Consider the following 27,607-nt stretch of genomic DNA (forward strand, 5'->3'; position numbering starts at 1 on the left):
GGTACGTTTGTTTGCATCACGTGCATTTGACTTTGGAGACTCAACACAGGGGTTGGGTCTGTCTAGGACAGGTGTACCCAAATTAAAAGACCATCCTGATGCATTTTACGTGCTACTTGTGTATTCATTTGTTTCGGCTTGCATGTTGACTGGTTGCTAGAATATGGAAAGAAAATAAAAAAGAGAGAGGAAAAAGAAAAAAAAAAGAAGAGAAAAACCAAGAGTGAGGTAAGATAGAAAAATACCTGGTTTTGATAATTCTGGTATTCAAAAATCCCGTTACTCTGTCAAAATTTTAAAAACAAAGAGAGAATCATTCCAAAACAAATTATATTTTTCTGTGCATCAAAATGACTGAACTACACGGGTCTGATTCTCACCGGATGTGAGATACGTAGGCAAACCTCATCGGTTCCGGCCCCCAATTTTCAAAAAATCTAAAATATTTTCCTTTATTTTCTTGTTTAGAAAGTCTTTCTTTGAGACCCCATTTTTAAAAAAAAATCCAAAAATATTTCCTTTAATTCCTTCTTTTAGGAGTTTTGTTTTTTTTTAAGAAAATCCCAAACAAATAAAAGATTAAAAAATAATTTTAAACCAAAACAAATATATTTGTAGGAGTATTTCATTAGAAAAAGAAAACAAATGAAATTAAAATCCAAAAATATTTTCATTCTTCTTTCGAAAATTGAAAAGAAAATTCAAGATTCTTTAGAAGTGTTTCTTTCATAAATTCAAAATAAAAGTCCATAAATCCAAAAATATTTCCCTTTTCCTTTTTTTAGAAGTTTTTCTTTCGAAATTCCGGAAAAAAAAAATATAAAATCAAAATTCAAAAAAAATATTTTCTTTTTTCTTTAGAAGTCTTGCTTTTTCAAAAATTAAAAAAAACAGAATAATCAAATTCCAAAAATATTTTCTTTCTTTTTACAAGTCTTTATTTTTTTTTAAAAAAAATTGACCACTTCGCAAACACAGCCCTAAAATCTTCTCCTCCGAAGTGTTGAAAGGCCGTATTTGCAAAAGTGGCCGTGATTTGTTTTCGGTTATATTTTTCAAAAAAATTATAATGATAGTAATCTTTTCATGGTTAGTTTTGTACAAAATTTTAATCTAGTCACCCTAATTTAAAATGTGCAGAATGAGCACCGTTCAGAACTTACCTGTGAAGGTTATGGATCAGATTCCACTGGCACTCCACATGTGGTGGGAGGATTTGGGTAAACAAGGACGAGACATGGTCAACCAATACCTAGGGGCGCTCACAGGACTATTGAAAATTCAACCTAGAAGGGACCTGATAGAGGCATTAGTTGCATTCTGGGACCCCGCTCATAATGTTTTACACTTCTCAGATTTTGAGCTTACGCCCACTTTGGAAGAAATGGCGGGTTATACTGGGAGCACGGAAGGACTGAGACACAAGTACCTGGTATCTCCAAGGACTGTTACTCCCCACAAGTTTCTGGACTTACTAAAGATAAGCAGACAAATCAAGACGGGAAGTCTAGCACGGGGAATTTCCACTTTTCATTTTCTATATCAGCGATACGGGCATCTAGGGGGATTCGAAGACCCTAAAAATGGACTCTGCAGTAAAGGAAACCGATCAAAATGGGAGACCCATAGATGTTTTGCCTTCATGGTGGCATTTTTAGGACTTTTGGTGTTTCCAAGGGAGGACGGGCACATTGATTTGCGGATAGCCGGGGTTGTCCATGTTCTGACTACTCAGGCCAAGAGTACTCTCACACCCATGATCGTATCAGATATATTCTGAGCCCTCACGTTCTGTAAGGCCGGAGCCAGTTTTTTCGAGGGATGCAACCTGTTGTTGCAAATATGGATGATCGAACACCTCTGTCATCGTCCTCGATACATGAACTATGGGTCTACGGGAAAAAATTGCATTGAAGAGTTTAGTGCACGAGTAACATGATTCGAGATGCCGAAAGGGGTCAAAGATTGGATTACCCGCCTTCAATCTACGACCGCAGATCAGGTAGAATGGACATTGGGTTGGCTTCCCGTTGATGAGATTGTTTATATGCCCGCCACTGGTCCCTACTTCTTGCTAATGGGTCTCCGAAGCATCCAACCCTATGCTCCGTACCGGGTTTTGAGACAACTTGGAAGATGCCAGACAGTTCCTAGAGATGAAGATCTTAGCACTTATGTGGTCAAAATCCGTCCTGATGCCCAATTTCCCGAAGAAGCGGTTCGCCAAATTTGGAGCGAATGCCAGTATTTGGGGGCAAACACCTGAGTACGTGATTTGTCTAAAGGTGAGGTCTTACCTAGTTATGTTGCCTGGTATGGAAAGAGAGTCGCGACGAGTGGTGAACCCGAACGACCAACTAAAAGACCTCATATCCAAGAATTTGTTGACGCATCGCAGGAGCAGTGGGCTTGGTTAGCCAAAGAAAGGGAGTACCGGACCACCATAAGCAAGCTAGAAGAACAAATCGAAAAAATCAAATTTGATAGTAGTTTGCAGGCAGCTGAAGATGAAGGGGAAAAAAAGAGGTTGGCCAAGGAAAATGAATCCCTTCGAGCCCAAATCCAGAGAATGAAAATAGCTGCCGAGACACCAGCAAGAAGTGAGAGAGATGAGAAAATTATAACCAACCTGAGGCGGAAAGTGCATGATTACGGTTTTGACTTGACAAACGCCGAAAGAGACTTGTTAAATGCTCAAGCAAAGTTGGCCAAAGGTGCGTAGGAACAAGCTAGATTAGTCCACCAGTTGAAGCAGAAATATGACAAAGAAGCAGCAGTTTTACAGAAAAGGATGGTTGCCCTTGAGAATGAAATGGTCAAGCAAACAAAGGATTTCAAGGCAGAAAGAGAGCATTGCTACGCATTGATTTATCAATTACAAGAAAGCATGCAGCAGTTACAAGACCAAAACAACGCAGATGCACAAGTGTTGGAGGCTCGGGCCCAGCAGATTGGACGTTTGCTTCAAGAAAAGGGTGTCATCAGAATGAGGATTAAAGAGATAGCTGATTATGTTGTAATGAAATGCCATGAATGTGAAGACATGACCAAGTCTATGTTTTTTGCTTCTGTAATGACATTCGTCCGACAAGTGATGGTTGACCTAGACCGCCTTCAAGAAGATATTGCCCGCAGGCCTGTGCGGAGACCGGCTGATGTCCCGCAAGCCTCCGGAGTACCAGTGGAGGCTCTTATGTATTTTTGATTTCCTTTAGTAGTCTGTATTTTACTTTCTCTGAGTTTTGTTCGTCTTTGTCAAGGTTGTCTATTACTTTATTTCGAGTCTGTAGATTTTCCTTTTGCAGTCATCGCTACTTTAGTCCTTGTAATAGAAAATCCAAAAAGATGTCTTTTATTAATGAAATAATTTATTTCGTATCTATTTTATCTGAACTACGTAATGATCTGATTCATGCGGCGTCATGATACGTAGGCAATCCCCATAGGATTCGATCATATTCTTAAAAGAAGAGAGGGAAAAAGAAGAGAGAGGAAGAAAGAAAAGAGGGGCCAAACTAAAAAAAAGGGAAAGAATAAGAATTAAAAGAGCAAAACACAGCAGGAGGTGAGAGGGAAAAGTCAGGATTTGGAGAATTTGGAAAAGCCGGGATGAAACATACGAGCCGTCGCAAAGCATCTAGGAACGTTAACTGCTCAGGTGCATTGCATACCCAATGTGCGATTAACTATCTGTAAATTGCTTTTAAAACTGACCAAGTTTTTGTGTGCGCATAGACAGGTTTTGTTTTAGGTGGTTAGTTTGTTGGCATCCTGGCAAGTCACCCTTATAACACCAGATCAAAATGCAAGGCAGTCATGACTAGCAAAGAATTGGACACGGGTGTTGTCGACCCGCCGAGGGAGATTGTAGAATCGGAGTCTGAATTGAAAGAGGAGGTCTACAGGTTGAAGCATCAAATGGCAGAAATGTATCAAGCCTGGGTCAGGGGGCATCCTCCACCTTCATTCCCCGCTAACTACCCAGAAAATCCCGCTTTCATCCCACCACTGTCACAAGCCCAAGATCCCATTACCATTGATCTTTCCCCTCAGCACGCACCAGGCTTTACCCCTTATCGCCACTACCCTGGCACCTCGTCCCAAACCTTTCACACTCCACCAGCCAAAACAACTGCATACCCTGCTCCAACATCCGCTCCTATTTTCGTAGCCCCTCCGCGTGCTACCCTTCACAGATCTTCTAGTGAACCCGTATTCCAAGCTCCAGATACCCAATATTATGTTCCAGAACCAACTTTCAAAGTCGCGGATCCTTATTCCCATGCCCCTCGCTTTGAACCTCTTGTCAAAACTGAGAAACCATCCCGGAATGTGGAGCAGGATGAGATGTTCAGGAAAGTGAAGAGCCTAGAGCAATCTTTGAAGAACATGCAGGGGATAGGAAGCCAAGTAAGTGTGGCTTACAAGGATTTATGCCTATTTCCGGATGTTCAACTGCCCGTTGGGTTCAAGATGCCCAAGTTTGACCCGTACGATGGACATGGAGATCCCGCGGTCCATTTGAGAGGCTTCTGCAGCAATATGAGAGGTGCCGATGGGAAAGATGAATTATTAATGGCATATTTCAGTCAGAGTCTGAGTGGGGCAGCTTTAGAATGGTACACCCGCCAAGACACTAGCAGGTGGTACACATGGGATGACTTGGCTCAGGCCTTTGCTCGGCACTTTCAGTACAATATAGACATTGTCCCGGATCACCTATCTTTGACCAAGGTAGAGAAGAGGCCCAATGAAAGCTTTAGGGAATATGGTTTCAGATGGAGAGAACAAGCTGCACGAGTCTACCCTCCAATGGAGGAAGATGAGATGGTCGAGTACTTTCTTCAAGCCCTAGAGCCCACTTACTTTGGCCATTTGATCTCAGCCATAGGTAAGTCCTTCAACGATGTGGTAAAGATGGGAGGAATGGTGGAAGAGGGACTCAAGTCAAGCAAGATCATGAGCTACTCTGCCATAAAAGCGACCACACAGGCAATTCAAAGTGGCACCGGAAGCCTGTTAGGCAAAAAGAAGAAAGAAGATGTCGCTATGTTTGTCTCTGGATCATGGCGTGGCCCAAGGGGTTCGCCTCACCAGTACACCCAAACTCGACCCCAACCTCAAGCCTACACCCAAGCTCCATATAATCTATCTCAGCACTATCTCCCGCTACAAAGACCCTCGATATTCTGTCGAGCTACCCCAATACCATGTTCACCACGCACAGTCATATGCTCAACCCCCTCCTTACTCGCAATGGCGTGCTCCAACTCCACAAAATCTTTATACACCCCCACAACTATACCAAAACCCTACTGGTCCAAGTTTTCGACCGAAGCCAGATTACAGAAAAGAGAGGCAACAACGAAAAGAAACCTTCACCCCTCTTGGAGAGTCCTATACCAGTTTGTTTCAGAGGTTGAGGCAGTTAGACGTTTTGAGGCCGATTGAGCCCAAGATACCAAATCCGTCTCCAAGGAACCTTGACTATTCCCTCAGATGCGCATATTGTTCTGATGCCCCGGGGCATGACACAGAGAAGTGCTGGCATTTGAAGAGGGCGATCCAAGAGCTCATTGATACAAATCAAATTGTGGTCCAGAGCCCGGAGGCACCAAACATCAACCAAAATCCGTTGCCGACCCATGCAGAGACACATATGATCGAGATAGTTCATAAAGATGGGGAGACCAAAAACTTTTCCAAGTCTGTCATGATGATCCGGGCTAGCGAAAGTAATCCAATCAAAGCTCTAGATTCTGCAAAAGCAATGTCCTTGGCGATTAAAGGGGTGTCGGAAAAGCCAAGCGCGCTCAACGTGAAGCCTTCTATATTGGTTGTGAAAGGGCCTCCGGTTGATGTTGAAGCGAACCAGGAGAGGCAAAAGGTGGTCGTGCCAGGGCCCCGGGGCAAGCCAGTCATAATCGTGGAAGGGGCTCGTGTTACCCCCGTTATTATTAAGCCAGTGACCCAGTTGCCAATGGTTGACACAAAGGCCGTCCCGTGGAATTACAAACAGGTGATAGTAACGTACAAAGGGAAAGAAGTAGAGGAAGAAGTCAATGGAACCGGAGGGCTGACTCGTTCCGGGAGATGTTTTACCCCAGAAGAACTGAGGAAAACCAAGCCATCCAAGGACGGCCACATCCCAGTAAAAAAGCCGGTCACCGAAGAAGAGGCTGAGGAATTCCTGAAAAAGATGAAAATGCAAGACTATTCCATTGTAGAACAGTTGAGGAAAACACCAGCTCAGATCTCTCTTTTGTCTTTGCTGATACATTCAGATGAACACCGCAAAGCCCTGATGAAGATTTTGAACGAGGCCCATGTTCCTGATAAGATCACGGTGAACCACTTGGAAAAGATTGCTAACAAGATTTTCGAAGCGAACAGGATCACTTTCTCAGATGATGAACTCCCTATAGAGGGTACAGAACACAATCGAGCTCTTTATCTCACAGTGAAGTGCGAGGATTTTGCTGTCTCAAGGGTACTGGCGGATAACGGTTCTAGTGCGAATATTTGCCCTCTGTCCACTTTGCAAAAGTTGAAGATTGGCACCGAAAGGATCCACATTAATAATGTATGCGTTCGAGGCTTCGATGGAGGAGGGAAAGATTCTGTCGGTGATATAATGCTAAATTTGTCAATAGGGCCGGTTGAGTTCACTATGGAGTTCCAAGTGCTAGATGTGGCTGCCTCTTATAACTTGTTGTTGGGCAGGCCCTGGATCCACGCTGCCAAGGCAATCCCGTCTTCTCTGCATCAAATGGTAAAGTTCGAATGGGACAGACAGGAAATAGTTGTGCACGGTGATGAGAACTTATCTGCTTACAATGACACAATCGTTCCATTTATTGAAGTTGAAGATGATAAAGGGCCTTGGGTTTACCAAATGTTCGAAACAGTGTCTGTCGGGAAAATTCCCGAAGGAGAATGCATCCTAGGTCCGAAGATACCATCCGCGTCTGTCATGGTAGCAAATGAAATGTTGAAGAATGGTTTTCTGTCGGGCAAAGGTCCGGGTTCATCTCTGCAGGGTATTGTGCATCCGGTGTGTCCACGTGAAAGTTTTGGTACATTTGGTTTGGGATTCACACTCACAGGAAAGGACGTGAAAAAGGCTAAAAGTTTGAAAGGAAAGGCATGGTCACTTCCTAAGCCTGTTCCACATATCTCCAACTCTTTTGTCAAGCCAGGGGTCGCAAAACGCCCAATATCAGCGGTCCCAAAACCTGTGGTCGACTTTGATGAAGAGTTGATCAAGAGGTTCCAGAGTTTGTTTGATGAGGTTAATATGGTAGAAATCGGGTAAGGTTCCAGTAATGCCGATGTGCAGCTCGTTGGGCCAAATGTGAAGCTTAGCAATTGGAAAGCTACTCCTCTCCCCGCCCGGAAGGAGTTTTGGTAGTTTGCTTTGTTTTCCTTTCTGCTATCTGGGTTATTCCAGGGTTGTAATCCAGATTTTTTATTTTTTGCTTGTTTTGATGTACAAACCCTCCTATCCTTTTATTTTCAATGAAATACAATTTCCCGTTTTCCATTAATCCTGATAGCGTTTCATTTTTGTTTTTGCTTTTCTTTCTGTACAGTTCCTTTTATGCTGGTTTCAATGACATGACATGCATGAGGAATTTTCAGCCAAATCTTAAAAGCCAATCTAATTCTGAAATAACGATCCAAGAAGTAGAGGGTGATGATGAAACAGAATACGATGAAGAGGCGGCATTTGAGGAAGTCAGTAGAGAACTAAAACACTTCGAAGAAAAACCCAAGCCTAATTTGAATGAAACCGAAGCAATCAATTTAGGGGATCAAAATAATGTCAGAGAAACCAAGATAAGTGTGCATCTGGAACCGCAAATCAAGGAAGAAATAATCAAAACACTATTTGCATACAAAGATGTCTTTGCATGGTCGTATGACGACATGCCGGGCTTGAGTACTGATTTGATAGCTCATAAATTGCCAACCGACCCTACATTCCCTCCTGTCAAGCAAAAGTTAAGAAAGTTCAAGACTGATATGAGTGTGAAGATTAAAGAAGAAATCACAAAGCAACTGGAGGCAAAGGTCATTCGGGTCACTCAGTATCCCACTTGGTTAGCTAATGTGGTACCAGTACCAAAGAAGGATGGTAAGACGAGGGTGTGTGTTGATTATCGTGATCGCAACAAGGCAAGTCCAAAGGATAACTTTCCATTGCTGAATATCCACATTCTGATTGATAATTGTGCCAAGCACGAGATCGGGTCTTTCGTGGATTGTTATGCGGGATATCATCAGATCCTGATGGACGAGGAAGACGCAGAAAAGACAGCATTCATCACGCCATAGGGGACGTATTGCTACCGGGTAATGCCATTCGGTTTAAAGAATGCTGGGGCAACTTACATGAGGGCAATGACTACTATATTTCATGACATGATACACAAGGAAATTGAGGTTTATGTAGATGATGTGATCATAAAGTCAAAAAAGTAGTCCGACCATGTTGGGGATTTGAGAAAGTTTTTCCAAAGGCTCCGCAGGTACAACCTCAAGCTCAATCTGGCGAAATGTGCATTTGGTGTCCCGTCAGGGAAACTGTTGGGATTCATAGTCAGTCGACGCGGCATCGAGTTGGATCCGTCAAAGTTTAAGGCCATCCAAGAACTACCACCACCAAAGAATAAAACTGAGGTGATGAGCCTACTCGAGAGGTTAAACTACATCAGCAAGTTTATTGCTCAACTCACGACAACTTGTGAGCCCATCTTTAAGTTACTAAAGAAGAATGTTGCGGTTAAGTGGACCGATGAGTATCAGGAAGCATTTGATAAGATCAAGAATTACCTGCTGAACCCCCCTGTGTTGGTCCCGCCAGAACCTGGGAGACCTTTAATCCTCTATTTGACAGTCACGGATAATTCTTTTGGTTGTGTGTTGGGTCAACACGACATCACGGGCAAGAAAGAGCAAGCCATTTATTACCTCAGCAAGAAGTTCACTCCTTATGAGGTTAAGTATACTCTTCTTGAAAGGACATGTTGCGCCCTGACTTGGGTGGCGCAAAAGTTGAAGCATTATCTGTCATCCTACACTACTTACCTCATTTCTCGCATGGATCCTCTAAGGTATATCTTTCAGAAGCCTATGCCCACAGGGAGGTTGGCAAAGTGGCAGATTTTACTCACAGAATTTGACATCATCTATGTGACTCGAACCGCGATGAAAGCCCAAGCCCTAGCCGATCACTTGGCCGAAAATCTGGTGGATGAAGCATATGAGCCATTGAAGACTTATTTTCCTGATGAGGAAGCGATGTATATTGACGAGGCTGATCATGATGAAAAGCCAGGTTGGAAACTTTTCTTTGATGGAGCCGCCAATATGAAAGGTGTCGGAATAGGGGCTGTACTCATTTCTGAAACAAGGCATCACTATCCCGTAACAGCTCGACTTCGATTTTATTGCACTAACAACATGGCTGAATACGAGGCATGCATCTTGGGTTTGAGGTTAGCTATAGACATGGGAGTTCAAGGAATATTGGTTTTGGGAGACTCAGATTTGTTGGTTCACCAGATTCAGGGAGAATGGGAGACCCGTGATTTGAAGCTCATACCGTATCGACAATGTTTGCATGATCTTTGTCAATGATTCAGGTCGGTAGAATTCAGGCATATTCCCAGGATTCATAATGAGATTGCCGATGCCTTGGCCACTCTGGCGTCAATGTTACACCATCCGGATGAAATTTATGTCGACCCTCTACATATCCAAATCCGTGATCAGCATGCCTATTGAAATGTGGTCGAGGAGGAACTCGATGGCGAGCCTTGGTTCCACGACGTTGAGGAATACATCAAATCAGGGGTATATCCGGCATATGCCACAGGCGATCAAAAGAGAACCATTCGACGTCTGGATAGCGGATTTTTCTTAAGTGAGGGAATATTGTATAAGAGAACTCTAGATCTAGGTTTACTAAGGTGTATAGATGCTAAACAAGCCTCGACTATCATGGCTGAAGTGCATTCCGGGGTTTACGGGCCACATATGAGTGGGTATGTCTTGACGAAGAAGATTCTTCGAGCAGGTTATTATTGGCTCACCATGGAACGTGATTGCATCAGCTTTGTTCGCAAATGTCATCAATGCCAGGTGCACGGTGATTTGATTAATTCCCCGCCATCTGAGCTACACACAATGTCGGCGCCTTGGCCCTTTGTTGCTTAGGGCATGGATGTCATTGGACCGATTGAGCCGGCAGCGTCAAACGAGCATAGGTTTATTCTGGTGGCCATTGATTACTTTACCAAGTGGGTCGAAGCTGTAACTTTCAAGTCCGTGACCAAGAAGGCAGTGGTAGATTTTGTTCATTCAAACATCATTCGCCGGTTTGGCATCCCCAAGATAATCATCACAGATAATGCTGCTAACCTCAACAGTCATTTGATGAAAGAGGTATGCCAACAGTTCAAGATTATGCATCGAAACTCCACTCTATATCGTCCTAAGGCAAACGGAGCTGTTGAGGCTGCTAACAAGAACATAAAGAAGATACTTCGTAAAATGGTGCAAGGTTCGAGGCAATGGCATGAAAAGTTACCGTTTGCTTTGCTAGGTTATCGCACTACAGTCCACACTTCAATAGGTGCAACCCCCTATTTGCTGGTATATGGAACCGAGGCAGTGATACCTGCGGAAGTTGAGATTCCATCCCTGCGGGTCATTGTTGAAACTGAAATTGATAATGATGAGTGGGTCAAAACCCGGCTAGAGCAATTGAGTTTGATTGATGAAAAAAGATTGGCAGCAGTATGCCATGGTCAACTGTATCAGAGAAGAATGGCAAGAGCATACAACAAGAAGGTGCGTCCCCGAAAATTTGAGGTGGGTCAGCTGGTATTGAAACACATCCTCCCACATCAGGCTGAAACTAAAGGCAAGTTCGCCCCAAACTGGAAGGGGCCGTTCATTGTGACTTGCCCAATGGTGCTTTGTATTTAACAGACATAGAAGGTAAATGTGTGTATATGGCTATCAATTCTGATGCAGTCAAGAGATATTATGTATGATTTCTTTGCTTATATTCAATCGCATTTTGTACTAGACACGTTCAAAGTTGGAATGACGAAGGCATTTTATTCTGCTATCCCAAACACTTTTAGCATTTGTTACCCCTTTTTTAGCCTTATTTATTTTCTTTCATACCCCTCTTTTGGAATCAGAAGCAGTGTTAGAAATATAAAAGAATAAAAAAAAAGAGAAAAAAAAAAAGAGAAAAGAAAAAAAAGAAGGAAAAGAGAAAAGCAAAGAAAGAAAAAGAAAAGAAAGGAGAAAAAGAAAAGCAAAATAACAAAAACAAAACTCTTATTTTGGAACTACGTTAGACTTGATTCCTTTTAAGGATACGTAGGCAGCCTTACTTTGAGGTTCAGTCCCATCAAATAAAATTCAAAATTTCCCAGATTCAAAAAAGAACTGGGGAAGAAGTTTTAGTTTTGCAATAGGTCTGATTCCAAAAGTTGTAATTTTGAACCCTTTCATCTTAAGTCATGTTGAGCCTTATACCACCTTTTCTTTCTAACCCTTTCCAAAAGCCTACACTACGGTCCAAAGAAAGACCTTCCGATCAATCTTTGAGGATGCCAAGTCAAGTGAGATAGAGGTATGATTTCCATCATGGGTAACACTTTGTTCATTGGGTACAAGAAAAATAAATAAAATGAGAGAGTCTTATTGGTGAAAATCCTCACGGGCACCGTAAGGCGATGGTGAGCTGAGGAAAAATTTAAAATGAGAGTCTTATTGGTGAAAACCCTCATGGGCACCGTAAGGCGGCGGTGAGTTGAGAGATGAACAAATGAGAGAGGCTTGTCGGTGAAAACCCTTCGGGGCACTACAAGTCGAAAGAGGTTGGTGACTTTACAGAAAAGTTGGATCGTTGAAAGCCCGTTTTTTTTGAAGTATGAAGACATGACATGAACAGAAATGTGATTAGTTGGATGGATTAGGCTGATCAATCTGAGATGCATGTCATGATCATTAGAGCCAGCTGATTCATTCAGATAAGTCTCTTTTCCATTTTTCTTCAAATAGTCATCTCAGTTTTTCTTTTTTATTCCTAATTCTCGAAGTCACTTCGCTTCGTTTCTTTTGGGTCTATTTTTCTAAGTCTCTGTCAAATTAGTCTTTTGTTAAGCAAGCAAGAAAGGATTTCAAAGCTCATTACCAGCTTTTTATTTGCACCAAGCGAAATTCGGCCAGGCACATCACAAGGGACATGATTTAGAATGAGCAATGCGGTGATAACTGAAGTTCATGCGGTCAAGTGATTCGCGAATTTATAGGAAATGCAAAGGTTCAACAGTTGTTAGAATGAAAGTGCCATACGACGAGTTGAGTGTAAGGGATTCAAGTCATTCAGAGGTTTTGTGTTCAAGGTCCGATTGAAAGCTCAAACAATTCTTTGTAGCCCGAAGCAGCTAATCAGAATGAAGCGGGATAGTGACAGAAGCAGACACCTTCAGCAAGGATGCCACAAACTAACCGCCACAGTTTCAAACTGATAAAATTTTCTTTGTTTCAAGCAGGGGCAAGAAATTTTGTTTGCTTTGCCAAGAATACTCCATGAGAAAGCATGTTCCAGATAAGTTCAGTTTTAAGTTTCCGGGACCCTCCTGGATAATGGGAGTTAATTTCAACTTTTCAGGACCCTCCTGGATAATGGGATTTAATTTCAAATTTTCAGGACCCTCCTGGATAATGGGATCTAGTTTTAAGTTTTCAGGACCCTCCTGGATAATGGGATACAACTAACAATCAATGAATGTTCCTGGTACAAACTGGGGCAAAAACGTTTCTCTGTTTTGTCTGTGTTGTCATGATTGCAGGCGCCCACCTGAAAAATAAGGGAATTCATTTCTGTTTTAAGTCAGCAAAGGCGCCCACCTGGAGAATGAGGGAATTTATTTCAGTTTTAAGTAATCAGACGCCCACCTGGAAAACGAGGGAATTTATTTCGGTTTTAAGTCATCAGGCGCCCACCTAGAGAACGAGGGAATTCATTTAAGTTTTTAAGACATCAGGCACCCACCTGGAGAATGAGGGAATTTATTTCAGTTTTAAGTAATCAGACGCCCACCTGGAAAACGAGGGAATTTATTTCGGTTTTAAGTCATCAGGCGCCCACCTGGAAAACGAGGGAATTCATTTAAGTTTTTAAGACATCAGGCGCCCACCTGGAGAATGAGGGAATTTATTTTAAGTTTTAAGTAATCAGGCGCCCACCTGGAAAACGAGGGAATTTATTTCGGTTTTAAGTCATCAGGCGCCCACCTGGAGAACGAGGGAATTCATTTCAGTTTTTAAGACATCAGGCGCCCACCTAGAGAATGAGGGAATTTATTTTAAGTTTTTAAGTCATCAGGCACCCACCTGGAGAATGAGGGAATTTATTTCGAGTTTTTAAGTCATCAGGCGCCCACCTGGAGAATGAGGGAATTTATTTCAAGTTTTTAAGTCATCAGGCGCCCACCTGGAGAATGAGGGAATTTATTTCAAGTTTTTAAGTCATCAGGCGCCCACCTGGAGAATGAGGGAATTTATTTTAAGTTTTAAGTAATCAGGCGCCCACCTGGAAAATGAGGGAATTTATTTCGGTTTTAAGTCATCAGGCGCCCACCTGGAGAACGAGGGAATTCATTTCAGTTTTTAAGACATCAGGCGCCCACCTGGAGAATGAGGGAATTTATTTTAAGTTTTTAAGTCATCAGGCGCCCACCTGGAGAATGAGGGAATTTATTTCGAGTTTTTAAGTCATCAGGCGCCCACCTGGAGAATGAGGGAATTTATTTCAAGTTTTTAAGTCATCAGGCGCCCACCTGGAGAATGAGGGAATTTATTTTAAGTTTTTAAGTCATCAGGCGCCCACCTGGAGAATGAGGGAATTTATTTCAAGTTTTTAAGTCATCAGGCGCCCACCTGGAGAATGAGGGAATTTATTTTAAGTTTTTAAGTCATCAGGCACCCACCTGGAGAATGAGGGAATTTATTTCAAGTTTTTAAGTCATCAGGCGCCCACCTGGAGAATGAGGGAATTTATTTCAAAGTTTTTTAAGTCATCAGGCGCCCACCTGGAGAATGAGGGAATATATTTCAAGTTTTTAGGTCATCAGGTGCCCACCTGGAGAACGAGGGAATTCATTTTAGTTTTTAAGACATCAGGCGCCCACCTGGAGAATGAGGGAATTTATTTTAAGTTTTTAAGTCATCAGGCGCCCACCTGGAGAATGAGGGAATTTATTTCGAGTTTTTAAGTCATCAGGCGCCCACCTGGAGAATGAGGGAATTTATTTCAAGTTTTTAAGTCATCAGGCGCCCACCTGGAGAATGAGAGAATTTATTTTAAGTTTTTAAGTCATCAGGCGCCCACCTGGAGAATGAGGGAATTTATTTCAAGTTTTTAAGTCATCAGGCGCCCACCTGGAGAATGAGGGAATTTATTTTATGTTTTTAAGTCATCAGGCGCCCACCTGGAGAATGAGGGAATTTATTTCAAGTTTTTAAGTCATCAGGCGCCCACCTGGAGAATGAGGGAATTTATTTCAAAGTTTTTTAAGTCATCAGGCGCCCACCTGGAGAATGAGGGAATATATTTCAAGTTTTTAGGTCATCAGGCGCCCACCTGGAGAACGAGGAAATTCATTTCAGTTTTTAAGACATCAGGCGCCCACCTGGAGAACGAGGGAAGTCACCTGCAGCTAGCAAACATCAAGGTTCAAGTCAAAAGTCCGCATGAAGAACCATTCAAGACTCAAGATCAAGCTTCAGAAGACTCATAGATAGGAATCTTGTAACTCGTAGCTGATAGGCTTAGTTAGTTTCTTTTTCATTTTTGACTTTGGTGTAATAAGGAGCTCAGCAAGAAAGAGCAGCAGCAGCAGCAGCAACAGTGAAATTATAGCTTCTCGGTAGTTCCAGCTACCAAAATTTCCAGAACTACACTGACCTGATTCCTTTAAAGCCAAGGATATGTAGGCAACCTCTGAAGCACGGTTCGGTCAAACGTTTTCAAAATGCTTCCATGGAGTATGCAAACGGTCAAAAATCGCTCGTATTTGCTCAATGTATCTTTGCCCGAAAACTCTTCGTGTTTCCAAGCAAAGAGGGGCAGCTGTGAGCACGTGATTTTTGCCCGACTAAAATATTCCTACAAAATTCACAAATAGAATTTTTTTTCTTAATTGTTTTATGTTTTACAGAATTTGTAGGGATTTTCGGTTAATTGTTTCTTGCATTTATTTGCGTATTTAACATTCTAAAAATCATAAGAAAAACACCAAAATGTCTAAAAGTATTTCATGCATAACACTTTAGGTTTAGTTGTATTTAGGATTTAATTACATAAGTTAATTGCATTATTAAACAAAAAATCACAAAATATGGGTCATTTTTGTATTTTTAGCTTTTAATCGCAAATTAAGTAATTCTTCCTTCATTAGTCTAAATTAATTAATGATAAAATAGATAGCTAGGTTTATTTCAACAAATTAGATTGACTTAGCACTTAATTTAGGTTTTTAATTAATTAATTTTTATTAGAATTTAAAATCAAGAAAAAGAAAAGGAAGAAAAAACCTGTTTGGTTCTGAATTTGGGCCAAAACAATGTCTGGCCCAAACGATCGCCCCAAGTCCCCTAAGCCCAACCCCTCACCCGGCCCAGCCTCGTCACTTAACTAAAACGACGTCGTTTCGTTAACAGGCGATCTCGGCCGTTGATCTCCTTTGATCTAACGGCCCGTAACTCCCCTCCCTAACCCTTATATCTGTCGGATCCACCCCCCAAACCCCAGAGACCCCCTCATTTTCCTCTCCCTCTCCTTCACTCACCAAACCCTAGCCGCCCCCAAACCCTTCGTGTCTCTCTCTCTCAAACTCACTCCAAACCCTAGCCGCCCAGAATCCCCACGCCGACGGCTCACTCCAAATCCTCTCAAACTCGCACCCCATAACCCTCATACCCTCCTAATCCCTAATCCCTCATCAGTTTCATCACAAACCCCACCAAAATTAGCGAACCTTAGATCTAAAAATTCCAGAAAACCCTAGTCTGGTTTATTTCGGAATTACTTGTTCGTTTCTGTTTATTTCTAGTTCAATACCCACATGCATGGAGTAATCCCGTTGAAAGTATTTGTTCTGGGCTGGTCTCGACCCGTTTCGAAGTTACCGGAGATTTTGGGTCCTTTCGTCGATTCGCGGCTAGAATCCATCATTTTCACTGCTCATCGGGTTATTTCATTTACTCTCTTCTTTAGCATTTAGATTAGTATTTTTTTTTCTTTTCTTGTTTTGTTGTTCTCTTTCCTGTTCTTTCTTTTTCTCTTTTCTTTTCTCCTCATTTGTTCCGGCTCTGTGCTTTTCTGGTTGGTTTTTTTGTTTTGTTTTTGTTTTTGTTTTGTTTTGTTGTTTTTCTTTCAGTTAGTTAATTAAACATAGTCGTTAATCGCATGCTCAACTAGTTCAGCTAATGGATTGATTTAGATTAATTGAAGTTTAAGCACTTAGTCAAATCTCTGATTTTATTTGAAATATGACACTTGTTTTTTTTTTTTCATTTTTTTTTTGGGCTGTTTTCCGGGCTTGGCCTTGGGCCATCTAGGTCATGGCTTGGTTTTTTTTTTTTCCTTCTTTTTCTTTTCTTTCAGTCAGTTAATTAAACTTAGTCGTTAATCGCATGCTCAACTAGTTCAGCTAATGGATTAATTTAGATTAATTGAAGTTTAAGCACTTAGTCAAATCTCTGATTTTATTTGAAATATGACACTTATTTTTTTTTTGGGGCTGTTTTCCGGGCTTGGCCTTGGGCCATCTAGGTCATGGCCTCTAGCCCAAGTTTAAGCAGATAGTTTGCTTATGGAAGCGGACAGCTGTCCATATTCAGTTGCAAAAGATGCTATTTCCCTGATTTTCAGGGAGCTGGCAAAAGATTCCCGGCCCCCTATTCTTCACACACAACACATGCTTACCTTCTATAAAGGGACGCATTCTTTTCTTCATAAAGGGAGATTTTTTTTGGGGGTTCTCTCCCGAGTTAAAAGGGAGAATACAGAAAATTGGCTTGAGTGTGCTGTTCTTGGGTCTTCATTTGGTTCTGGGTTTCTTTTGGAGTTGGGTTTATCTCCTCTGCTCCGCTGTTTTCTGCTGCTGCTATTCTTACTGCTATTGTTTCGCTACAACTTCAGAGACTTATCTTATTTTGTTGATCTTATTGGCCAGGTACCTCTTTTGAACTTTGGACTGTAAATCGGATATGAAATATGCCTACGTGGAAGAGATATGCGTGCTTTGAAATGAATGGAATCAGTCATTTTCTACCTGTATTTCTTGTGCTCTGTTGGAGTTATCTAGTTCTCTTTCTTGTGAATTTTTTTTTTAGTATCACGCTTTCTTATTTATTAGCAAATCCAGTTATGAAGTTGGTACCTAAATCTCCATGTAATGTTCATAGTACTGATTGAATATCACCTTTCAATATAACATCATATATGTTTTCAGATTTGAGACATGATTATTTTCAATTGCTGTTGTTTGGATCGCTCTTCGAACTAAGACTAGATTCCCCTTCGTGGCAGAACCTGTAAACGTTTGGTATATGAAAGTTAATAGCTATAATATGAATATGATTCTATTGTTGAGTTTTGTTAGGATCTGAAATCAGTATGTCTGCTCTAGTTTTCAGATTCGTCGTGTATGTCTGTTATTGTAAGTCTTGGCATTTGAGTTGATCGATTGGCCGAAAAATGAAGGTTAAAATTGACTGTTACTCAAAATGGCCATCACTGCAATGTCCAAAGTGGCCATTAATTCGTTTCCGGCTATACACGAAATTCCTCAAAAGTTAAATTGTGATCCAACCACCAGACCTGCTTACTTTGCTTCTCTGTTGAACACATGGTCGTAAGTGTCTGTTTTGTAGTTATCTTAGTAATGTTGAAAACGAAGGTCGGGCTTTCTAGTTCGAAGGGAAATCCAAAGTATGTTGAATTATGATTTCTTATTTTTATTGCAATGAATCTGTCACAATTTCGAAATTTGATTGATTCTGTGGTAATGTTTAAGAAGTCTTGTAACCCATCTTCCATAACTCTGGACTTGCCACATGATCTCAAGCATCAGAAAATTAAGCAATTTTGAACATCGTAGCTTGCTTTAGGCGCGATTAATAATAGAGCATCGTGACTATGGGTATGGTTCCCATGGCATAGTCATGATACGTAATCCCCAATTCGAGTGCGCGTTTCACGCGACTCGACCATAACTTCAAATAATAATAAAATTTAACATGCTGTAAATCGCGGGTGCATTTCATGTGGCGCGGTTTGCGATGTGTACCAAAATGACAAGTGTACGACATCGTGACTTGTTCCAGAAATAATTCCATAAATAATTAAAAGCGGTTAAAAAGTAAAAATGCACAATAGGCTTTAAACATGTATTAAATCAGATAATTAGGCCGATTATTGATAGTTGAGCGACCGTGCTAAAACCACGGAATTCGGGAGTGCCTCACACCTTCTCCCGGGTTAATAGAATTCCTTACCCGGTCTTCTGTGTTCGCGGACCATAAATAAGAGTCAATTTTCTCGATTTGGGATTTAAAATAAACCGGTGACTTGGGACACCATAAATTATTCCAAGTGGCGACTCTGATCAAATAAATAATTCCAATTCGAACAATGTCACTTAAATTGGAAAAACATCTCTATCCTCCACCCCGTTCGGAAAAAAGGAGGTGTGACAGTAAGAACAGTCCAGCAACAAAGAAGGTGACCCTGAAATCCAAAGGTTCCACAAACAAATGTGTTCAGAAATAGTATATATTTGTGTTAAGCGGCGAACCTACAATTTTTACCGAGCGGCCGCCGGTTCAAACATATGAACAAGTAATGTATAAAGAAATAGATTTTGCACCTTAAAAAACAAAAAAGCGACACGTGCAACTTAGATATACTCCTTTCAGATTATAGTTTCATTTAAAGGAAAAAAAAAAATATGTGTAGGTTTCCGTTTCCTAATGAACGTAGATATATATAGCTTTATATAGGAAAAGAGTTATACTTGTGGATTGGTTTCGGACCCAGGATCCCTTAAAACAATTGAACGCACTTTACCGGTGAGCTGTGCATTACGTTTAGATCAAGTAGGTTCAACTTTCAACTCCTTTTCCGTACACATATTTGATAAGACGTACACTCTTCGTTTCAATTTAGATGATTTCATTTGATTCGATACGGAGTTTAAACAGAAGAAAAAAAACTTAAGAGGTAAAAGCTTTGTGGAAACTATGACATTTGTATGGTTATAAAAGTTTCTTATTGAGGATAAAATGAAGAGTTTAAAGTTAAATTATTTCAAATAATTATAGAAATATGTTATTCTTTTTTGAACGAACTAGTAAGAAAAGTGTGTCATCTATACTCTATTTCCCTATTCTAGTTGGCAAACACCAAAATGCAGCGGAGAAACGTACCAGCAGATTATAAATAAGATAATAGCCCATTTTCTTGATTTTCCTTTTTGTAGTGCCTTCCCACAGCATAAACATCGACTAGCCACCATTATAAGGAGCTGACTAGCCGAAAGGAATAAGAACGAACCCACACGAAAGCCAGTTCCAGTATCTGATAAATACAGACAATTAGTTGCCCCATCACGTCCGCCCTTAGTTATCTGAAAGAACAAAAGAACCCAAAATTTATATTTACTGAAAATATATATACTTTAAAAACTTTCCTCAAGTATAAAACCATTAATCTTATAGCCAAAAGAGCTACTTCAGAAATGCCTTCATATAAAACTAAACCTGAGCAATTAGCATATATATAGCCAAAGGCATCTAAGTCACCAAAGCCTCAGCATATGCACTTTTTTATTTCCAATAATTGTACATATACAAAACAATAAAAATTGAGCTAGCTGCCGGAATAATATTAATTTGTTCTGAACTTATTTTCCAACATAATTACTTTTTCGGCTTTTCACATTTTCATTGGCACTTGTTGTTGAAAATGCAAGCTAAGGACTCCTCCTCCTTGTTTATAAATTAAAGTACATTATATTAACAAGGAGTCCAACCAAAGAAGCTCAAATAACATATATCTAAAGACTATTATCCTAATATATTCTAAAGTGAGCAAGAATTACTTGTACAAATGAGCACTAGAAATGGAATAAGCTCTCATCTCAAATTTTTAGTCCTCGTATGGATATGACTCATGCACAAGAATTTCAATTTGGTCAAGAATTGCAACTACTAATTTGACCCATGCACTTTTTCCTCTTTTGGAACAATGGACCGACCCTGGGTTCAAAAATTAAAATGTAATGAGAATATACCAATATTCACAACGTTTTATGTAAACGGAATAAACGATCTTTTATGAATATCTTAACAATCTTGCACTATTTTAGAGCTAGATTATTTTTTGTTAAGAAGAAATATTATAAAGAGTAAAGGTTGTAAGATAAGAAGTAAGGAACAATATAAGCACGGTATATTTAACTGCCATAAAAAGTACGAAGGTGAAGTGACGATGTTGGACGGGATTGTGGTACCTAATAACAATGTAGATATGTATGCTCAATAAGTATGAAAGCCAGATGAATGAAAATATGAGGTTTTAGGCGTTCTAGGCCTTTTACAATATTGAATTTAAGAAAATATTTTTTTTTTAGATCTTTTATGCGTAAATGAAAGATCTTTTATGTGTAAAAGTAAATCTCCCATGTTGAAAAAAAAGAGGTAAAGTCATAAAACTAAAAATAAGTGTGTAAAATGCCAAAAACCAATTGACCCTGAAAATATAATGGAGCAAAATCATGAATTAAAATATGTTGGCCAATTGTCAGAGCGCTACAAGTGTGTTGTGCGATAAGATAAACATAAACCTAACCATTTATTTTATTTTTTTAAAATTAAAATATAGCCGTTGGGACCGTTTAGCCCACTAAGGGACCAGTCCGGTCCCGGGCCGATCCCGATCTCTGGCGGGCCAAATGGTTCCGGACCTGGCGGGCCCAAAGCATAGGACCGACTCACAAGACCGGTCCAGACCTACTAAAACCGGCCCATACGGTCTTAGCCCGTTTGACCCCCGGTCCCGGGCCTGGACCGGCCCACTCGCCATTAATATTGAGTGTGAAATAAGCAGTTTGCCAGGTAAGACACGGGTGTCTAAAAGAGTATACTTTTGCCAAGTAAAAGTATTTATATGGTCACTAGCCAAGTTTAAATATCTAACTTACTATTTGTGCCAACTTTAAGGGGGCTATCTAGGTATTTGCCCTTAAAAATATTAAATTAAAATAGAAAGTACTAGACAATTTCTGGGTATATAAATGACTTAAATTATGAGGTAAATTAGGTAACGAAAGCAACACCATCTGCTTCTCTGCTTTTTCTTTGACAAAGTATACTTTACAAATCTTTTTCTGTCAAAACTCAAAGCATGATATGTATCAAACAACGTATTGCATATTCTTTTTTGTTCATTCTCGAAAGTGCAAAGAACAAATTGAAACAGTGAATCATCAACATCTAGAACAGCTTCTATTGTTCTAGCTTTTATTATTTTTTATTCAAATCTTTTGTTGTTACAAGAAATATCAAATTACGTTGGATGTCTACTCTTCCTTCATGATCTTCATCTCAAATGTTTAATGACATATTCAATGACATATTTTCTTCACTTTTCATGCCTATATAAAGGCCTTGTAATAGATAGAAAAATACACACAATTGAAGAAGAAATAAGAATCTCTTCTTTTTATCTCCATATATCTCTTAGCTTGTTTTCCTTGTTCCATATTGTTACTTTGAGTTATATTTTATAACACGTTATTAGCACGAAATTCTAGCCAACTGAGTTGTTATGATGTGGCTAGTGCCGGTAGCGTCATTTAATATTAATAATATGGTAAGAACGATGACGGTATAAGGTGTACAACGCCAGCATATATTCGGCCATCACGGTTAGCTTTTTCTAATTAGTTTTCAAGTTTTTTTACGCTTTGCTATTTATATTTCCATACATGAACAAACTTGCTTTACGGAAAAGTTTTTCTTGAAAGTTCATCAAATCATGTAAGGATTTTTGGTGTAAAGAACGATAAATATTTTTTCTATAACAAGTATTATGTTCCTATGTGTTAATATTAAGAAACACGAAGTGAACACTTTTGAGAGAGCACATATTTTTCCTTTCTATTTTGTCACATATCTCTTCCATCTTAAAGTGGGATAATTATCACAAAGAACATGTATATTTTAATTGATTATGTGTTTTTCTATATTTGCTTGATACTTTTTATTTGATTGAGTCCAGTTAATGAAAGTTCGCATATGCAAATTAAATTCAATCGCCACCAATAGTGGAAACCCATCCTATAAGTCTAAAATAAGACATGATGTTACCGTGGATGTATGAATGGATGTGGACGTGGTAATGGACGAAATTATAATCATCATCATTATGGTAATGAGAACAATAATTGCTTTTAAAATAATGCTTCACTTTGTGAAAGTGATGTTTGCCATTTATATGACATAAGATTTTATAAAACACGCATGGATTATTATGTTCCATTCCTGAAGTGAATGTGAAAACAGTGTGACAATCATTATGAATACATATTCATTCTTGCAAGAATATGAACGTGCTAGTGGTAGTAAATATACCACACTCACCACGAGAAGAGGGTTTAAGATGAAATAAGAAAATAATATCATTATTATGGCATGAATGGTCATTGGTCACGTACCCATTGTACGCCAAAATATTTTGGTAATGTGATTATTAAAGGACAACAATAATGCAAGAAATAGATCTTGCATGTAATTTTGACCATGACCATAATGGTATAACTTTCTCTTTAAAAGAGATATTCACCATATAGATGTTGATCAATATATGGTAGTACAAAATTAATTGAAGGCTCTGGAAGAGCTACTATAACTCTGCCTAAGGGAACAATACTTATCATAGAGAATGCAATGTTCTCCTCCAAGTCCAAGAGGAACTTGTTGAGTTTTAAAGATATCCGCCGAAATAGATTTCACATTGAGACAATAGATGAGAATAATCTCGAATATCTCATCGTTACCAAGAATGTCTCTGGCCAGAAAAGGGTTATTGAGAAGTTCCCATTTTTATCTTGTGGCCTGTATTGGACAAGAATTAGTGCAATTGAGGCACATTCTATCGTAAACCAAAAGGTTACTAATTCCAATACTTTTGTATTTTGGCATGATCGATTGGGACATCCAGGATTAATTATGATGAAACGAATTATAGAGAACTCAAATGGGCATCCATTAAAGAATTTAAAGATTCTTTTAAATAATAAATTTTCTTGCACTTCTTGTTATCAAGGTAAGTTGATTATTAGACCATTACCAACAAAGGTTAGGATTGAGTCCCCTGCATTTTTGGAACGTATATAAGGAAATATTTGTGGAACTATTCGCCTACCTAGTGAGTCGTTTAGATATTTTATGATCTTAATAGATGCATCTTCTAGATGGTCTCATGTATGTCTATTGTCATCTCGCAACCTGGCATTTACAAAATTAATGGCATAAATAATCCGATTACGGGCACAATTTCTCGATAATCCAATGAAGTGTATTAGACTTGATAATACCACTGAGTTTTCATCACAAGCATTTAATGATTATTGCTTATCAATTTGGATAAAAGTGAAATATTTTGTAGCTCATGTTCACACTCAAAATGGCCTTGCAGAGTCTTTGATTAAACGTCTGCAATTGATAGCAAGATCATTACTCATGAAAACCAAATTACCTACTTCAGTTTGTGTTCATGCCATTTTGCATGCAACAATACTAATTCGTCTAAAACCGATAAATTATCATAAATATTTTCCGTTGCAATTAGTTTTGGGTCATGAACCTAATATATCCCATCTAAGAATTTTTGGATGCGTTGTATATGTGCATGTAGCACCGCCATATTGCACCAAGATGGGTCCCCAAAGAAGGTTAGGAATATATTTTGGGTTTGAATTGCCCTCCATTATTCGCTACCTTGAAACATTAACGGGAGATTTGTTCACTGCTCGATTTATAGATTGTCGATTCGATGAGGCATTTTTTCAAAAATTAGGGGGAGAAATTGGTGAAACCAAACGTGAAATTTTGTGGAAAATACATCATTGTCTCATCTTGATCCACGTTCCTCTATTAATTTTGTGAAAAAATACATCATTGTCTCATCTTGATCCACGTGCCTCTATTTGTGAAAAAGAGGTGCAAAAGATTATACATTTACAGAAAATAGCAAATCAAATTCTAGATGCATTTACGGATCTGAAAAGGATAACGAAATCACATATCCCTGCAGAGAATGTTCCAATCCGTATTGATATCCATGTTGGACAATCTTCTAGTATCATAGCTAATTAGTCAAAAGCACGCCTAAAGCGTAGCAGGCCGTTGGGTTCTAAGGATCGAAATCCTAGAAAAATAAAAATAAATGATCAAGATGACACTACGAATGAATCTCATAAAGAAACCCATGATTTAACCAATCCTGAAATTCATGAGGAAATCAATGAGTCTGAGACTCAAGAAAATAAGGAATTATCAATAAACCCAATCGATATTGAGACAGATTTGAATCGATTGAATATAGTTGTGAATTATGTATTTGCATATAATGTTGCATCTAGCATTATGCAAGATAATGAGGATCTTGAACCTCAATCCATTGGAGAATGTCGACAAAGATGTGATTGGCCAAAATAGCAAGAAGCAATCCAATCTGAGTTGGATTCACTTGCGAAACGTGAAATTTTTGGGTCTGTAGTCCAAACACCTAATGGTGTTAAACCTGTTGGCTATAAATGGGTCTTTGTACGTAAAATGAATGAGAAAAATGAGGTACAAAGAAATAAGGCACGCCTTGTTACACAAGGATTTTCACAAAGGCCTGGTATCGATTATGAAGAGACGTATTATCCTGTTATAGATGGTATAACGTTCCGGTATCTCATTAGTCTTGTTGTCCATGAAAAGCTTGGCATACATTTAATGGATGTGGTTACAGCCTACCTTTACAGCTCACTTGATAATGAAATATACATGAAAATTTTCGATGGATTTAAAATGCCTGACGCACATAATTCAAAGTCCAGAGAAATATTTTCAATCAAATTGCAAAGATCTTTGTATGCTTTAAAGCAATCAGGAAGAATGTGGTATAACCGCCTTAGTGAATATTTATTAAAGGAAGGTTATATAAATGATGTCATTTGTCCATGTATTTTTATAAAGAAAACAACATCAGAGTTTGTTGTACTTGCCGTATATGTTGATGATATAAACCTTATTGGAACTCCTACAGAACTCCAAAAGGCAATTGATTATTTAAAGAAGGAATTCGAGATGAAAGATCTCGGAAAGATAAAATTATGTCTCGGTTTGCAAATTGAACATTTGGCAAATAGGATTTTTGTTCATCAATCTGCCTACATAGAAAAGATATTGAAACGGTTTTACATGGATGGAGCACATCCATTGAGTACTCCGATGGTTGTTCGATCACTTGATGTGAATAAGGACCCGTTCCGACCTCAAGAAAAGAATGAAGAGCTTCTTGGTCCTGAAGTACCATATCTTAGTGCAATTGGTGCACTAATGTATCTTGCTAACACTACAAGGCCTGACATAACTTTTTCAGTTAATGTCTTAGCAAGATATAGCTCTGATCCTACAAGGAGACATTGGAATGGAATCAAACACATATTGCGGTATCTAAAAGGGACTACCGATATGGGCTTATTTTATGGCAATAATTGCAGTCCCGATCTTGTTAGTTATGCCGATGCTGGGTATTTATCTGACCCACACAAGGCTTGATCTCAAATAGGTTATGTGTTTATATGTGGAGGCACTGCAATATCTTGGCGATCGACTAAGCAATCAATCGTGACTATTTCATCTAATCATGCTGAGATAATTGCTATTCATGAAGCAAGTCGAGAATGTGTATGGTTGAGGTCTGTAATACACCTAATTCGAGACAAATGTGGTTTGATGTGTGACAAACTACCCACAATTTTATATGAAGACAATGCAGCATGCATCGCTCAATTGAAGGGAGGATTCATAAAAGGAGATGGAACAAAACACATTTCACCAAAGTTATTTTTTCACACATAATCTTCAAAAGAATGGTGATATCAGTGTGCAACAGATCCGTTCAAGTGATAATATGGCTGATTTGTTCACCAAATCTTTATCAACGTCAACCTTCAAGAAACTAGTGTACAAGATTGGGATGCGAAGGCTCAAGGATGTGAATTGATGCTCTCATCAGGGGGAAGTTAATACGCGGTGTACTCTTTTTCCCTTATAAGGTTTTGTCCCACTGGGTTTTCCTTGCAAGGTTTTTAATGAGGCAACCAAGAAGTGTATTCCTAAACATGTGTACTCTTTTTTCTTCACTAGAATTTTTTTTTCTAATAAGGTTTTAACAAGACACATTATCTATGGACATCCAAGGGGGAGTGTTATAAGAAATATCAAATTATGGTGGATATTTTCTCTTCCTCCATGATCTTCTTCTCAAATACTTAATGACATATTCAATGACATATTTTCTATGTTTAATGACATATTTTCTTCACTTTTCATGCCTATATAAATGCCTTGTAATAGATAGGAAAATACACACAATTGAAGAAGAAATAAGAATCTCTTCTTTTTTTCTCCATATATCTCTTAGCTTATTTTCCTTGTTACATATTGTTACTTTGAGTTATATTTTATAACATTTGTGATATTTTTACTTGGTAGATATTTATAGCCTTTTTATATATTAGGATTTAATATGTCAATTAAAAAATATGAACCGAGTTGCTAAAAAATCGTAGATAAATTTTTAATAAACCACAAGTTAGAAAATACGTAAAATTTTCATATGGTGCCCAGTTTTGCGCCACCCATTGAATTTGTATATAGTTTTAAAAAAAGTTTAACTGATACCCAATTTCTGATAACTTCAGATACATACACTTTTCTCTTCTTCTTTATTGTTGTTTTCTTCTTCTTTGTGCTTAGAATTTCGTTGCTTAGAATTTCGTCTTCTTCTTATTTTTAGTTGTAAAATGAGTTTGTTAATGTATTATTATTTTGACTATTTGATGATTGAGATATATTCTTTATGATATTTGATGGTTATGTATCAAATTTGAGCTCATTAAGAGTAGATTTGGGCATTGAATTGTGTATTAAATTGTTAAAATTCGAAAAAATAAATTTATGTTTAAGAATTTAAGGTTTAAAATCTGAAGTTGCATTTGAAAGATAAAAGAACTTCATAATTGATTTCTGAAGTTGCATTTGAAAAGATAGAAGAACTTCAGAATTTATTTGTGAAATTGCATTAAAGAGATTGAACTATTTCAGATCCGAGCGGGTATACTTTACCAAATTTTGTACAATGTGGGTACAATTTCAATGGCGGCCCTAAAAGTAGGTATACATGAAAATGCCCAGAAAATACGAGCAAGTTACTAATATACTTGAGTCA

At 38.9% G+C, this 27,607-nt stretch overlaps 3 protein-coding genes across 3 annotated transcripts; all 3 read left to right on the plus strand.

Annotated features, from left to right (window-relative positions):
• The first annotated feature begins 3,816 nt into the window (after positions 1–3,816).
• On the plus strand, positions 3,817–8,337 carry LOC138905095 (uncharacterized). Its single transcript, XM_070193600.1, has 5 exons — positions 3,817–4,619; positions 5,158–6,231; positions 6,490–7,311; positions 7,593–7,843; positions 8,123–8,337. Exons 1-5 carry the CDS (start codon positions 3,817–3,819, stop codon positions 8,335–8,337), a joined length of 3,165 nt encoding a protein of 1,054 aa, XP_070049701.1.
• An 873-nt stretch (positions 8,338–9,210) lies between these two features.
• LOC138905096 (uncharacterized) lies at positions 9,211–9,642 on the plus strand. The gene has a single exon (XM_070193601.1). The coding sequence runs from the start codon at positions 9,211–9,213 to the stop codon at positions 9,640–9,642; it is 432 nt and encodes a 143-aa protein (XP_070049702.1).
• Positions 9,643–10,557: 915 nt separating this feature from the next.
• LOC138905097 (uncharacterized) lies at positions 10,558–12,641 on the plus strand. Its single transcript, XM_070193603.1, has 2 exons — positions 10,558–10,857; positions 12,582–12,641. The coding sequence occupies exons 1-2, from the start codon at positions 10,558–10,560 to the stop codon at positions 12,639–12,641; spliced, it is 360 nt and encodes a 119-aa protein (XP_070049704.1).
• Positions 12,642–27,607: the final 14,966 nt, after the last annotated feature.

This window comes from Nicotiana tomentosiformis, chromosome 2, assembly GCF_000390325.3.
Source record: "Nicotiana tomentosiformis chromosome 2, ASM39032v3, whole genome shotgun sequence".
NCBI classification, from domain to species: Eukaryota; Viridiplantae; Streptophyta; class Magnoliopsida; order Solanales; family Solanaceae; genus Nicotiana; species Nicotiana tomentosiformis.